Source organism: Tauraco erythrolophus, chromosome 1, assembly GCF_009769465.1.
Source record: "Tauraco erythrolophus isolate bTauEry1 chromosome 1, bTauEry1.pri, whole genome shotgun sequence".
Lineage (NCBI taxonomy): Eukaryota > Metazoa > Chordata > Aves > Musophagiformes > Musophagidae > Tauraco > Tauraco erythrolophus.
Window position 1 is genome coordinate 136,007,541 of NC_141465.1, and position 16,558 is coordinate 136,024,098.

General features: G+C 46.6%; 1 protein-coding gene across 3 annotated transcripts in view; it reads right to left on the bottom strand.

The window, feature by feature from the left end:
* Window positions 1–16,558, bottom strand: part of FAM168A (family with sequence similarity 168 member A) — a 223,574-nt gene that overhangs the window by 112,327 nt on the left and 94,689 nt on the right. For all 3 annotated transcript variants that reach the window (XM_086622374.1, XM_086622360.1, XM_086622366.1), the window contains one exon: window positions 7,821–7,908. In XM_086622374.1, the coding sequence (XP_086478500.1) occupies window positions 7,821–7,890 (70 nt within the window). In that variant the 5' untranslated portion in view covers window positions 7,891–7,908. The remainder of the gene's footprint in view (window positions 1–7,820; window positions 7,909–16,558) is intronic.

Sequence of the window (16,558 nt, forward strand, 5' to 3'; positions counted from 1 at the left end):
GAAAGCAAATGAACCCAGACCTCGAAGACAGCGTAAAAAGGGTTGACAGGTGACTCAGGAGACACCACGCTTTCCTACCTACAAACGATAAAGCTCTTAGCCAGGACTTCTCCTGAAATCACCAGAAATAAGACTATTTCATGCTTCGAAATGAAGAAAACGCATTTGTTGCTTGAGGAAGAACATACTGGATCTCGCAGCGAGATCACAGATGGATCGTAAATGTGATTCAAGGTCTTCCTTGCTCTGCTTCCGTAAAATACTTTGGTGAACGTTACGCGGGATAAAACTCGCCGAGCCCCTACCCTTGAAGATTTATTTCACATTCGTGTGCTGCAGAAGCTCCCTAAAAGTGCCTCTGGGCAGTCGAGGTTACTCCACTTTGGAAACTCAGCTAAACAGAACCCAGTCGCACAAAGACCTTTTATTAAAAGGCATCAGGTTCCTCCTGGTGAAATAAATCCAGCTCTCCTGGACCCGTGCAGGTGTTCTACAGCTGGGCCAGGCTGACAGGCTGCAAGAGAGAAAGAAAAACAGCTGGACTGGAGTGAAAGACTCCAGAGAATGAGCAATGCAAGAAGAAGGACTAGAAGAGCAGCAGAGGGGCTTGACTGATAATCTTTCCCCAAAAAATAGGGAAGGGGGTGATGGAGGGTGCTACCTTCCAGCCCTCTCCGAGACAAAAAGCAAGTGCAGAAGCAGCCGGAGATCCATGGCGTGAACCTGAACACAGGATGGAAACAACTCGGTAGCAAAAGAGAAGAAGGAATTAAGTAAAAGAGATAAGGTTTGTTAGCAAAGGAGACAAGGGAATTCCTGCTGCAGAGACACGGGAAGGCTCGGGGCTCCACCTGACAAACCACGAAAAGCCCTGGGAGAAGGGATGAGGGTATCCGTCATGTTCAGATACTGCCATTGGGATTCCCAAGCCTTATGGGCAATGGAGGCAGAAGAGCAGAGAGTTCCCAGTCTGTATCTGGTCAGATAAGGACATCAGGCACTGCCTTCGATCAGGATGAAGCGTCCCAGATATGGTGACACTGACCTTAAGATGTTTTGGGGGAAATCCCTTGAGAGTTGCAGGCTAAGATGGAGCCCCTGCAGTACCACCCACGGAGCAGCACATAGAATCATAGAAACACAGAATCACAGAATGGTTTGGGTTGGAAGGGACCTTAAAGATCATCTAGTGACCACATCTGGAGATGTGAACTCCTTATAGACCTGTAGCAGTGGGGTTGCTCATAGATAATTAACTACCAGCAGGACAAGTGCGTTAGATATCCAAACTCTGAAACACGTTTTTATTTATCAAAACCAGAGGATTAGGCCATTTGAATGCTGCCACCCAACAAAAGCTTCTTGACGACACAGCTCACATTCACACTCAGTGATCTACTGATTCCTGAAAGAAACAAAGACTCAGTTGTCTTCTCTACACTCTTTATGACAGTGGGACCCTCGTTCTTGAGGACTCCTTGCCGTTGCTTTCTGCCACGCTGTCCTCGGCTGCCACCAAGCTGCACATCCCTGACTCTCTCCTGAGCAAGACCAAAGAGGTGGGAAAATCAGTGACCTATGTGGCTTCAGACCAAGTGTCCTCACTAACCCAAACATCCTTGATCTCACGGCCTTGAGGACAGTCTGCAGTGACAGCCAAAGGCTGCAGGGATTAGATGGGAGCCAAAAACCTTGAATTTGAGAAATGACCTGCCTAGTTGGCCTTCAGTGGGCACGGTGTCCACGTTTCGCATGTGATGGGAGTATTCAGCCTAGAAAGAGAGTTACCATCCTTCCTTGGCCCAAACCTCTGAAGATAGGTCTGTCTTTCCCTTCTCACCCAAGAGCCAGGCACAAAACCTGGTCAAGACAGAATGTCTTTAAAATGGATTTTACCATTTTAAAAGACCTGCAGTAAATAATTGAGATACAAACCCCAGGGCTGGGACTCATGACCAAACATGGACCACCTCGTGTAGATGTCTCCATCTGAGTTCTGAGTCAACCATCAATACACCTTTCAGTATTAGAAAAGAGCATTTCTAGCGCATGGATGAGGCTTTGGGCAACCTGGTGTAGTGGAAGGTGTCCCTGCCCATGGCAGGGGGGTTGGAACTGGATGATCTTTGAGGTCCCTTCCAACCCAAATCATTCTGTGATTCTGTGATTCAGATGACAACGGAGACACTCTTTTCTTGCCCCTTACCATTAAATCCCAGGAGATCGGTCAGAGACAGACATCCACTCTGCAGGTATCTAAAACTGGGCAGAACAATTCTGAATTTGGGTGACCTGGCAGCATCAAACAGTGTGTGCACTTCCACAGGGGGGATTTAAGACTAGTCTGGAAGAAAACCGTGTGAATTTTTGTCAGAGAGAAAGTGAAGAGTTGGATGTGGGAAAAGGTGGAGAAGGACAACTATCTGGAAGAGTATCATCAGTAATGTGTGGTCAAAGAAGGAACAGAAGAGAATATATACCTATTGTTGAGTGATTTTTAGGAATGGAAAAACAGAATTTGTCCTGTCCTTTTAAAATTTCAAATAATCTATTAAATAAACATATTTTTCCTTTACCCTCAGCAATTTGAGTGGAGGGGTGGAAAGAATAGAAATATTGTTTCTCCAAAGCCAACCAAAGGCTTCCATCAGCAAAAACGGAGCTGGAGAACATCTCTTCTGAGCATGGAAGCTCCAGAATGGGTTGCTGCAGCGGTAGGACCTGGGAAGTGTCGTGCACTAGAGCAGTGTGACACAAACTCCTCAGAGATTTACTAACCAGCTCCACATCTTTGGGCTCTTGGATTTTATTATCATTTATTATTTAGTAATAACTAGGACGAATACAGAGTCAGTCTACCGAAGGTTCATGAATCTCAGCATCTTATCAGCATATTAATCAGCTTCTGGTAGGGAAAAGGATAACGGTGTGAGCTACAACAAACACTTCTATAGCTTCACGCTTGAAGACAAATGAGCTACAAAAGAGACTGATTCTTCATCCCTGATTCCACACCAACGAGCTCATCTATTGGCTGCAGGACCGGTGCCTTAGTGGATGCAAGAAAATGGGAAGGATAACGGGAAACCAGGGGGTTCAGTTTACGTTTGGGGCAGGTAAAGTGAATTCTACAAAGAACAAAAAAGGCAAATGAGAGTCCTTAAGTACATTTTAAAGTTAAGCTCAATTAAAATGACAGCTTACATGAAGATCCAAGTTAATTACAGTCGGTTTTAATTAAATAGCAAACAATACTCAACGCCTGTTTGCCAGTATGTTCTAAAATAAGTCGAATCTATAGAATCATAGAACCATAGAATGGTTTGGGTTGGAAGGGACCTCAAAAATCATCTAGTTCCAACCCCCCTACAATGGGCAGGGACACCTCGCACTACACCAGGTTGCTCAAAGCCCCATCCAACCTGGCCTTGAACACTGCCAGGGATGGGGCAGCCACAGCTTCTCTGGGAAACCTGTGCCAGTGCCTCACCACCCTCAGAGGCAAGAATTTCATCATTAGATCCCATCGAAATCTCCCCTCTTTCAGTTTAAAGCCGTTGCCCCGTGTCCTGTCACTACACTCCCTTGTCCAAAGCCCCTCTCCAGCTTTCCTGTAGCCCCTTAAGGCACTGGAAGGTGCTGGAAGGTCTCCCCGGAGCCTTCTCCAGGCTGAACAGCCCCCACTCTCCCAGCCTGTCTCCAGAGCAGAGGTGCTCCAGCCCTCAGATCATCTTTGTGGCCTCCTCTGGACCCACTCCAGCAGCTCCATGTCCTTCTTGTGTTGGGGACCCCAGAGCTGAAGGCAGCACTGCAGGGGGGTCTCAGGAGAGCAGAGCAGAGGGGCAGAATCCCCTCCCTCGCCCTGCTGCCCACGCTGCTCTGGATGCAGCCCAGTACATGGTTGGCTTTCTGGGCTGCCAGCGCACGGTGACGGCTCATGGTGAGCTTCTCATCCACCAGCACCCCCAAGTCTTTCTCCTCAGGGCTGCTCTCCATCCATTCTCCGCCCAGCCTGTCCTTGTGCTTGGGATTGCCCCAACCCACGTGCAGGACCTTGCACTTGGCCTTGTTGAACTCCATGAGATTCTCACAGGCCCACCTCTCCAGCCTGTCCAGGTCCCTCTGGATGCCATCCCTTCCCTCCAGAGTGTCCACCACACCACACAGTTGGTGTCATCTGCAAACGTGCAGAGGGTGCACTCGATCCCACTGTCCATGTTGCTGACAAAGATGTTAAACAGCACCAGCCCCAGTATTGACTCCTGAGGAACACCACTCGTCACTGGTCTCCCCTTGGACATTAAGTTAGTGAAACGGAAGGAGTCACCAGCCAAGCATGAGAAATCAGGAGTCACGGGAGCACAAAGTGAGCGTTGGGCAGACGTAGTTCTGTCTGCAGTGAGAATATTCTCTCCATGTCACTTTAGCTCAGCTCAGCAAGCAGCTCATTCACCAGCGAGAAAGCACTGCCAGCCGAAAAGGCACAAGGTTTATTCTCCTCTTTCTGTTTTGGAAGGAAAACGGGCAGGAGGTTGCAATCCAACAGATCTGAGGGTCTTAAGGGCGCCAAAAAATGAGATGTGCTAACTAAATAAAATGCCTTTCCTTAATAAATCTGTTAGTTCAAATATGGGGAATGTTTCAGTAAACATTTCCCTTATGAATTTAACACTTCTGACTTTGTTTTGCCTTAACTTCATTGCAACTTCCAATTAAAATTCATCTAACTCAGACCACACTTCAAAAATCATTTCAGAAACAACTGTCCTTCACATCTTCTTTAAGGAAGATCCAGTACGTAAAGGGGGCCTACAGGAAAGCTGGAGAGGGGCTTTGGACATGGGTGTGTAGTGACAGGACACGGGGCAATGGCTTTAAACTGGAAGAGGGGAGATTTCGATGGGATCTAAGAAATTCTTCCCTCTGAGGGTGCTGAGGCACTGGCACAGGTTGCCCAGAGAAGCTGTGGCTGCCCCATCCCTGGCAGTGTCCAAGGCCAGGCTGGATGAGGCTTTGGGCAACCTGGTGTAGTGGAGGGTGTCCCTGCCCATGGCAGGGGGGTTGGAACTGGATGATCTTTGAGGTCCCTTCCAACCCAAACCATTCTATGATTCTATGATTCTATTTTCAAAGCAATTTGAGAAGGAATCTACGAACTCCTTTTAACTTCGTGTTCCTCCTGTGAAAGGTTTATTTTGTTCATCTCTGTGAGTTTAAATGTCCTCCAGAATAGCTGGTGGCTACACTGGACACTGCTCCATAGCTAAATCGCGCAACGTAACGCACTGTTCATGAAGTCGAAGCACAGGAAGAAGGAATTAGATAGACAGAGCCTGGCACTTGTCATGCAGGAGACATGACAACCTTCTTTTAGGAATTGCTGAGCCCACCCTCAGGAGCTGCCTGCCTTTGATATATAAAGGAAAGAATTTAATTTTTTTTCCCCTTTTTTGCAATAAAACTTCAGGTCTTTCATTAAATATTCAAACCAATTCATATTTAAAAGGTTTTGTAATACTATTTGCCTAGCAAAGAAAATAGCTCTTTGTTTAAACACTTTGTAACCTATTATCTATGTCGGGACTTCACTGTAGGAATTCAGCCCTCTGACTCCTTACCTGACACCTGTGCTACGGAAAAACCAAGCTCTGATATGATTCAATTCCTACTTCAGTGTCCTACGTCCAATCGGTCACCTGAATCTTCCCTTCATAGATTTCATAGATTTCATAGATTTCTAGGTTGGAAAAGACCTTAGAGATCATCGAGTCCAACCATCCCTAATCCCCATTAAACCATATCCTCAAGTAGATCATCCACCCTATTCTTAAACACATCCAGGGATGGGGACTCAACCACCTCCCTGGGCAGCCTTCATAACTAAAGACCTTGTTACATGGATCTGCCTCCAACTTTTTTCTTCAAGGTCATCCTGCACATATGCTGCTGATTTCTCTTCTTTCACCACAAACTCCGGAAGACAAATGCCAGAATTTTGATGGTTTGGGTGAAACCAGATTCATGGAGGCCACCTCGCCGTGATCCCTGCCAGACCTGGCACAAGCTGGCTAAGGCAGACAATAGCTTTACATATTTAAGTGGTGTAATCTTCATGGTGATTAACCAGTAGGTTATTTTAGAAGATAATACCCTGTTAATGTTGTCATTTGACTCATTCAGAATGCACTCATGTAGAATATATTCATCTAAACCAGAAATCACCCTCTAAAATCCTCCTTCTAGAACGGTCAAGGTACAAACTCTGTCCAATCTGCACCTCGATATTTAAATAAAATTGTCTTCTCAAGTGCCACAAAGCAGCTTCTAAAACATTCCGGATTGTGTAACAGCAGATATAGAAAATCTACATTGCATGGATATTAAGGTGGAGTTTTGAGAACATGCTGAAAAAGAAATAAAAGTGTGAGAGCGGGATACTCTTGTGTGCACCATACTCGTGTTGGAAAGCACAGAATTGCACTTATGAGCTCATTCTATCACCCAGGCACTGCTGGAGTCTGCAGACCTCTTACAACGGGGATATTTTTGAAGAGACTATTATTCACAGAGATTATTCTTTTTTCCCCAAGCCTCTAGTGCTTTGACTGTGAGACCAAAGTTCCCTCGAGCTACAGTATCTCCAACAAAGCAGCATGCATAAATTTGATGGGGAAAAAACGAAAAGAGTGAATAAAAACGGGGCAAAACGCCTTTGAGGAACTCTCCACTCCGCAGAGTATCATCAGACAAGTCTCCTCGCAGCAACGCAGCCAGCCCTACTGATCCACCAGCTGAAACAGCTACCAAAATCGATGAGAATATTTTGTAAATGGAGCAGCTAAGAGCATTTGACGTTCGTTTCCATCTGCCGTGGACCGCTCTCCTCCACAAAAGCACCTTCCCGAGCAATTTCACACCTTTGGTAGAAGTCAACACCTACAACTGGCAAGGCAAACACCATGGAGGAAGTCTCTAACACAATATGTCACTTAGTAGCTAATGACGTTCAACAGAACGTTAGAATGAGACGTCTCCCAAGGCTGATTTCGTCAGGTGCTTATACCAGAGCAGAACAACTGCTGGTAAACATAATCCACGGGGAAAACCACAGACACACGTCAGCTGAGATTGTCTTTTTCCAAAGCACTATGTCTCTCCGAGCGAAATTCTTTCCGTATCAGCACACTTTAGTGCTCCACTAGTTACATAATTATGGTAAACATGTTTCCGTGCCTTTTTCAAGGATTAAAGATGACATTTTTTGACAACTCAGTTCTGAAGACGGACTTCAAACAGCTGTCAGACATGATGCTGTTCAATATAAGATTAATTCAACCAAAGCAGAACTCGAAACCACAAAAATCCATCAGTAACGCAGTTTAAATCACCACCTGGAACAATAACCACAGGTTCTCCAAAGAACAAGCTCTCGCCTGTGGGATCCTCAGTTCTACGGCAGGATTATTCCAGCACGTGCACCCGAGTCGCCCAGTTCAGCTCCGGAGGCAATCCCTCCAGCTCCCAGCTGATTCCCCCAGCAACCTCTTGCATCTTTTGTTTGTCTGAAGAAACCCTCTTTTGATCCTTTTCTTTCAGATTTCCAGGGAATCCTCTTCTTAGGAACTCACCTCCATTTCTTCTCACTAACCCTACTGCATTGGCTTTGCTCAAGAAATTTTTCCTGCAAGTCACGTTCCCATCTGGCTCCCCGATGGGAACTCTTTCTCCCTTCGTTACGGGATTAACCACTCATTAACAATCATCTGCTCTCACCACCGCGGACGGACATTCCCGAAAGAGCCACCGAACGCCGGTCCTACCTGTATAGGCCATGTTCTTCGGGTTTCCGTAGGGAGCCCCAGGTTGGACGGGGCTGTAAACAGGGTTCATGGTGGAAGACCGGGAACTCTGAGGACAAAAGAAAAGCAGAGTTGAGCCGAGTGCCTTACGTTAGCTCCAGAGTTGTCTTCTGTGCCAAGAGTCTCTTGCTACGTGATGGCGTTACCGCGTTGTAATTCAAGACACAGAGAGCTGCGAAGGAAAGGATTTACAACTCGACGTTACAATCAGATAGCACATTTAATAATTCAAGGTTTGGATCTCTTGGTTAATTCCCCTGTAACTTCTTCAGCGCTGCACATTCTGCCTACCAACGTACCCGGAGCAGATCGATCCTACACACTGCTGCCTTCAGGGGGGCTCAGAACTCCTGACCCCACCTCTAGCTTGCGATGAACAAAGAGGAGAAGCCCCAGATTCAGCCAAGGAGTTCTCTCCCTTGGACGAGCTAATAGTTCCTGGGTGACAAAACCAACCACAATGAAGATGTGACCTTTCGGAAATGAGCAGATAAAAGACCATTTGCTGCTGTCGAGACAGAAAGCGGCAAATATTCGTTTCTCTCTCTGATAAAGATGATGAAGCAGTGCCGGGTGAGCTTCTTGTGAGTTTTATTTAGAGGAAAGGAAGTAACTTGGGAATTTGTGTCTACTAACTGTCAGTTAACCAACTGGCTCAGTTAATTATCTTAATGAAGCACATTCTCAATTCTGATTAATGGGAAAATCAGTCATTAAGCTTTATTAGGCGACGCGTTTGTCTCCATAGCTATCTAGTGACAATTTCACATAAGAACCTCAACGATTTTGCTTCAAAATGTGGTGTGTTTTTTTAAAAAATTTATTATTTTACAGTTCATAAATAAAACCGTTCTTTCCAAACAAGTCTCTCGTGATGGATGCCCAATTTGTTAGATCATTAACTCCTTCCGCTTTACCTCGGGATAGTAAACAAGTCAAATGTTAAATGTTAGCACCAATTGACTTGACAACAATTACTGCTTAATTAATTAGCCTTCCCTCCACCCCCAAGTTAGCACAGAAGGAGCAATTCTCAAAGCAAAGGAAATCATGGCTATAAAGTGAGCTGGAAGAGAAAGCTACACAGAGACACGTATTTACACCAGCGGCTTCGGTAACGCACGATGGAGCTCTTAAGATCAACAGAAAAACCAGTGGAAAACTTTACGTCCACGAGACATTACAGCTGGGGATTTACATCCAAGAGAAAGGGGTTTATGGCCATTTGGTTGTCACGTCCCCAGGCAGAGCCATGAGTTTTGGTGAGCCTGTTTCTGGGAAGCAGGTGTTTGCCTGGGCTGCCTTCTGGCTTGAGTTCTCGTTTACGGGAGAAAAGGCAAAGTCATCGATCTCTGAGACAGAAGATGGGCTGGGAGAGTTGGGGCTGTTCAGCCTGGAGAAGAGAAGGCTCCGGGGAGACCTTCCAGCACCTTCCAGTGCCTAAAGGGGCTACAAGAAAGCTGGAGAGGGGCTTTGGACAAGGGCATGTCGTGACAGGACACGGGGCAATGGCTTTAAACTGAAAGAGGGGAGATTTAGATTAGATCTGAGGAAGAAATTCTTCACTGTCAGGGTGGTGAGGCACTGGCACAGGTTGCCCAGAGAAGTTGTGGCTGCCTCATCCCTGGAAGTGTTCCAGGCCAGGCTGGATGGGACTTTGGGCAACCTGGTGTAGTGGAAGGTGTCCCTGCCCATGGCAGGGGGGTTGGAACTAGATGATTTTTGAGGTCCCTTCCAATCCAAATCATTCTATGATTCTATAAAATAAAATTATTCCAGCCCTGTATTCTCCTTCTCACACATGCAGAGCCAACCTCCTACCTATCTGATCCTTCCTGCTCAAGAAATAGAGATTTTGATGGTCCCTCTTCCCCGGGAGTGATAAAAGGAAAAGCAAAAAACACCAAGTATCCTCCTTTGCAACAGCACCGGTTGCTGTGAGCCAGCTCAAGGACCTGACTCACCTGAAAACCAACCTCTTCTCTCCTCCTTCCAGTTGAACGTGTGTTCCTCACACCCAGGACCACACAGTGATGGTTGGACCTGACAATCTGGACTCCCCTCCGCAGCAAAACCAAATAACAAGGCAGTAAATTTCCTGGAACTCAGCAGACCTGAATCCCTCCCCCAGAGCTGCTCGTGCCACGGTCAGGGCATCTTATCTCCATGACCATGTTCCCCTCTCGCTCCTTATTTGCCTGGCCTGTCCCACTGTAAGCTCCTGGACAAGGATGGAGTCACAGCTGCATTTATAAAGTGCCTTGTTCAAGGCAAGCCATCGTTTGCACTCTTTGGGGTGTGAAGAGTCAAAATAAATCATAATTTTGGTGAAAATTGCTGCATGCGTCTGGTTTGCACTCGGTGTGGGACCAAAGGGTGAAAAGAAACACTCTTACTGAGAAGGATGAAAAGAAAATGCTTTTTAGCTGAGATAAGAAGATTGTAATCACGCTAGGGGGATCGTGAGGAAGAGGTCTGTGCTTCCTCCCTGCTTGGTATGCAGGTGGTTACTTCCAGCCAGCATGAAAAAGTCCCTGCAAACGGCATTTCAGATGGTTGATTTTCTTTCTTTTCAGCATCTAAAGCACGTTGAGATGAGCTTCCAACACATTCCGCAAGACAATACCATTCCAAAAGCCATTTTAAATTCATTACGGACACCGCGTCGGGGCATTCGGATAGCTCCGCTGCAACGGGAAGAAACCAGGATTGGCAAAACGAAACCTCCTGCGCTACGACAACTCGCAGCACTCGCTCGTGGCCACGAATACCCAACCAAAAAAGACTAACAGAAATGAACTAGAAACAGGCAAACACAACTATTGCTCTATTGCACGGAGCTTCCACCGCTTCCTCATCCCCACGACAGCGATGCTCGGTCGCTTAGAAGCTGCTGAGACTCCAGCAAGGAGCCAAAGGAGCAACTCCAGCAGGAACACCATGGGAATACGGTGTTGGCAAAGAGTCTCGGGATACTTTCTGGCTTTGGGCCACCTGGTGTAGTGGAAGGTGTCCCTGCCCATGGCAGGGGGGTTGGAACTAGATGATCTTTAAAGTCCCTTCCAACCCTAACGATTCTATGATTCTATGATTCTGTGTTACCTGGTTACATTTTCATCTATTTTATCTTTTCTGTGAAAGTGCATAGCATGCTTCCATCACAGTAGGAAATTACTTCAGATGAAGGGGGAAGAGAAATACAAGAGAGGTCAGTCTATGGGTGGCCACCACGCCATCAGCAGGCCAACATGTCGGCCAGATGGAGTTTGCACGTGTGATTTTCAAGCAGCGTGGGAAGGGAAACGGAATTGCTTGTGTTGTGAATGCTGAGCTTGAACTTGCTGTGCTGGGAAGTGACTGTAGAACTACCCTTGGGCGCTCTCGCCTCGCTGGAGCAGGGTTGGGCCTTGAAGATGATCCGAGGGCTGGAGCACCTCTGCTCTGGAAAACAGGCTGAGAGAGTTGGGGTTGTTCAGCCTGGAGAAGAGAAGGCTCCAGGGAGACCTTCCAGCACCTTCCAGTACCTAAAGGGGCTACAGGAAAGCTGGAGAGGGGCCTTTTACAAGGGCATGCAGTGACAGGGCACGGGATGATGGCTTTAAACTGAAAGAGGGGAGATTCAGATTGCATCTAAGGAAGAAATTCTTCCCTCTGAAAGTGGTGAGGCATTGGCACAGGTTGCCCAGAGAAGCTGTAGATGCCCCATCCCTGGAAGTGTTCAAGGCTGGGTTGGATGAGGCTTTGAGCAACCTGATCTAGTGGAAGGTGTCCCTGCCCATGGCATGGGGGTTGGAGCTAGATGATCTTTGAGGTCCCTTCCAACCCAAACCATTCTGTGACTCTATGATTCATACTCTGCATCGAGCTCTGCTGCTGCAGCCAAGGTGCCACCCATCCCTGGTGACACCCTGAGACATGGCCTACTTCATCCTCCTCCTACGGAAGCACTCAAAACCAGCACAGGTATCACCACCACCTTCAAAGTACTACAGACACAAGACTACAGGAACATCTTACCCTGTTTTTTCTATCATTAGTTTACTTTGCGTCTTTGAAAGCGCCGCGACCAGCTTCACTGCTTCTCAAAGTCAACCATGCCTCCAATCTTCTAATACTGGTGGGCATCAGTAATTTTTACACATACACAAATTTTAATGTGAGTATTTCTGTGCACACGCCGATGGAACTGGCACCTTATACACCTCTCCCGCTCAGATACACAGAAACGTAGGTATTTCCCACTTCTACTGTCCGGAGGCAGAAGAAAAGAAAGATGACATTGAAGGAGCTTTAAAAAATCCTAAAAGAAAAGAAAAAACCTGGCACGCAAGATTCAGGAGGTTTATGAAGTTATTATCCTTTTCTTTTCAGAATAAGTGAATCATCTTGACAAACAGAGTGATCCAAAGAAATAAATATATTTTACGGGCTTCTTAAAACAGTGACGGCGACGCGCGCGTCTTTCAGGTTCTCAAAAAATTAAATAGCAGATCTAACCTTAAGTCTGACTGTAGAGAAAAGAGGAAATAACGCAAACGTGAGCTCTTCTGGATGATGGACACTTCTCCATCTTGTTTCATGTCAGTCCTTGTGTCAGCATCAACTTTCTGGAACGCTTAGGTTGGGACTAGGTTGGGACTAGGTTGGAGGATTTCCCTGCCCATGGCAGGGGGGTTGGAACTGGATGATCTTTGAGGTCCCTTCCAACCCAAACCATTCCATGATTCTATGATGCTATGACTTAGCCTACATCTTTTGTGAAACTGGGACGTAAGTGCTTTTGGGAGACCCGTTCCTTATTCTTCTCTTTGGAAAGAGAGAGGTATTTTCTCCTCCAAGCGTTCACAAATCTGCACCACAAATTCCTTATTTCACATAAAGCGGCGCAGAACCAAACACGGGAGAGCGGGAACAAAGCAAAAAAAAGGCAAAGCAAAAAGACACGTTTCAGCCTTGATCTGCACAGCACCTCTTTGAACTCATTTTATACAAATCACATGCTAATAGGATTCAGCCAAAACCTGCTTGAACGTGAAAAGACCTCCTGACCTTACACTACATTCAAATTCCAAGAATTTTCTGACAATTTTTCAGCGAAGTCCTTTGAAGTTTGACCCTCACTTGGGATCCTCCAAACAATAATTAAATTAACTTCCAATCCATCCGCTAAAGGTTAATTTAGGCAAGTCACAAGGCTACATCCCATCTTTCCCCCAAAAAGAACCTCCGCTGTGACGGCGAGCACGAGCTCGGAGGGTCATAACACAACGTCGTTTTCCACAATTAACACCTCCTTTTTAATTAACTCCTTTTTTAGCCACACCGTAACGAAAAGGTGATTGAACGCATCGCGCGCGAAGCGAAATATTTAACTTGTTGAAGATCTTCTAAAAGAATCAGGTCAAAGTTGACACGATTTTAGCTCATCTTTTATTAACGAAATAAAAATGCAATTTGAAAAAAATCAGTGTAAAGAGGGAAACCAAAGAAAGGCCAGACTCAAGTTGAAGACTTCAATTAGTAGTAAATCATTAACGGCAGCTCTTGTTTGTACAACAGAACATTTTTTATCTACGGCATCATTACAGAGCCTGAGGATTGTGGGGTTTTCTGCAGTTCTCTCCACTTCCCACTTTCACAGAAAATTTCAGCTCTGCTCCGGCCTTAGTTTACCCAAAAACCTGTAAATTTCATGCCACAAACTCCAGCTCCCCCTAACCTGCAGCACCCGGCTTCAGAAGCTCATGCAGCAGGAGCAGAACGGTGGTCATCATCCTTCTGCTCAAACCATCCTACCGACATATCTATTGATTTTGAGATGGCTGTTTTTACCGATAAAGCGCCCACGAAGTGGCAGACAGCAGCGAGAGCCAGGCAAGAAGCTTTTCTTCTACCCGGCAAAAAAATTTGCTGGTCCAAAAAGTGTTTCCACATTTGATTTCAGGCTCGTTCACTTGCTCTCAGTCACAGAATCACAGAATGGTTTGGGTTGGAAGGGACCTTCAAGATCATCCAGTTCCAACCCCCCTGCCATGCGCAGGGACACCTTCCACTACACCAGGTTGCTCAAAGCCTCATCCAACCTGGCCTTGGACACTTCCAGGGATGGGGCAGCCACAGCTTCTCTGGGAAACCTGTGCCAGTGCCTCACCACCCTCTGAGTGAAAAATTTCTTCCTTAGATCCCATCGAAATCTCCCCTCTTTCAGTTTAAAGCCATTGCCCCGTGTCCTGTCACTACACACCCTTGTCCAAAGCCCCTCTCCAGCTTTCCTGTAGCCCCTTTAGGCACTGGAAGGTGCTGGAAGGTCTCCCCGGAGCCTTCTCTTCTCCAGGCTGAACAGCCCCAACTCTCCCAGCCTGTCTCCAGAGCAGAGGTGCTCCACCCCTCGCATCATCTCTGTGGCCTCCTCTGGACCTGCTCCAGCAGCTCCATGTCCTTCTTGTGTTGGGGACCCCAGAGCTGAAGGCAGCACTGCAGGGGGGGTCTCAGGAGAGCAGAGCAGAGGGGCAGAATCCCCTCCCTCGCCCTGCTGCCCACGCTGCTCTGGATGCAGCCCAGGACACGGTTGGCTTTCTGGGCTGCCAGCGCACGGTGCCGGCTCATGGTGAGCTTCTCATCAACCAGCACCCCCAAGTCCTTCTCCTCAGGGCTGCTCTCCAGCCATTCTCCACCCAGCCTGTACTGAGAAGACTGAGAAGTCTTTTGACTAGTTGGGTACTGCGTTATTGGACCGGGTTGACCACAGATTTGGTGCAGGTTTTCAGGACTGGTATAAGCAAAGCCATGGTTGACCCCACCTAGTGCTGGCAAAAGATCAGCTCTGAGCATGAGGTCGGACTAGATGGCTCCAGACGTCCTTCCAACCACCATTTCATCTCCGGCTCAAAGTAATTTGTGCAGTAACTCATTTCTCAGACCTCTATCTCCCTCCACAACCTCAGGCTGTAACTTTCTTGGTGTAGCCGCTTTCCAAAGACTTTGGCTTTTCCTAACGGCCCCCAGTAAGAAGTTTCCTTGGCACTTGGTAGGACACCAGAAACCTTGGAGGTGTGGTGGGAGAGAGGGCAGCGTTCACACTTTTCTATTGATGGGTATCTTACTGCAGCACTTCAACCAAGGAGACGATGTTATGATGCCTCATAGGACCATGCAAACTTACTTACCACGTCAGCTATGATGCTAAGCAAGCACCAAATAGTGTTTAACTGACATTTTTTATTAACTTCATGCAGAATTTGACCTACTATAAATTTTTTGAGGATTTGTTTAGAAAATTTCCCTGGATTACCAACATCAATCCTAGAACATCACCCAATCACTATAAATAAAAGCAAAACAATATTCTTAATTATCGTTCGTATCTGAGACTTCTCGAGCTGCTTCAGACCTTTCTCACAGTCAGCCATCGCTCCTTCCCCCAAGAGAAGCTACACTTTAGTAGTCAGACATCAAAACCAGCCACAAAAACAGTTTTCATAAAAAGACAATTTAAGTTACTAATAAATATAAGCTTCCTCCCTTCCAAGCTATTTAAAGCCATTAAATAATCCATCGTCACTGCAGCTTCATTTTACTGATGCCAAGAAGTCTGCAGGAGACCATGGAGACGATGGGCTCAAGGGAAGCAAGACCAAAGCACCGGGACAGAGATTCAGCTCCTGAGCGTCAAACTTGCTGCCATTGGTCTACTGGTTTTAACAGAGAACACTCAAGTACTTGAGCATGTTTTGGAGATGGAGGCTCCCATCTCAAAGGGTTTAAAGCATAATTTTTAAAAAGGGATGTGGTCTGATAGAGCAATACCAGGCTGGAAGAAGAGTTGAAGGCGACATCATTCCAGTGAGCTGAGGACGCAGTCGCTTGCGGACGGCATATCCAAATCACACCAGCTGCATAGAATCGCGGAATCATGGAATGGTTTGGGTTGGAAAGGACCTCAAAGATCATCCAGTTCCAACCCCCCTGCCATGGGCAGGGACACCTTCCACTACACCAGGTTGCCCAAAGCCTCATCCAACCTGGCCTTGAACTCTTATTTTCATTTCAAGCTACAGTATCACATTTTCTTTTCTGTTCCACTGGGTCAAACTACACCCATTTCTAACAGAAAAATTTCAATACCAGAACAAGTCACATTACCCTCAAACACATGCTTTAATTTACGTTTTGCTGCAAAATATCCAACCGCTACCACTAATTACCTTCCTTCAATTTTTGTAATTACTCCCCTCAGTATGGGAGAATCACTTTCCAACCATATCTGAATATTGAAAACATCGCTCCTTCCCACGCACTGTAACAGGAAAAAGATCTAAATTTGTTTCTGAATAGATTACACTGTACAAAGTTGACACACCAAATACACCAGTTGACCACCTGGAATTAAAAGCCCATGAGGGGCAGAGATGTCCTTTCAATAATATCTGGGTCAGAACCCTCTCAGCTTTATTTGGTCAGCATTCAAACCCACCACGTGGTGGGTTTTGACTGGGTCATTTATGACTTAAAGCCACGGTTGTTCCTCTGACGATCTCCTCCCAGGTCCTATTTTCTGGTCACGGGCTTTCTTCTCCAGTCAAGACTGGAAACCCAATGTAGGATTCAGTGGCAGGAGGACAATGGAGCCATCCTCCAGCTCCGTTCCCCTGGGCAAACCCCACCCTGCCCTCTCTTTTCCTTTGGTGAGGCTGATGCAG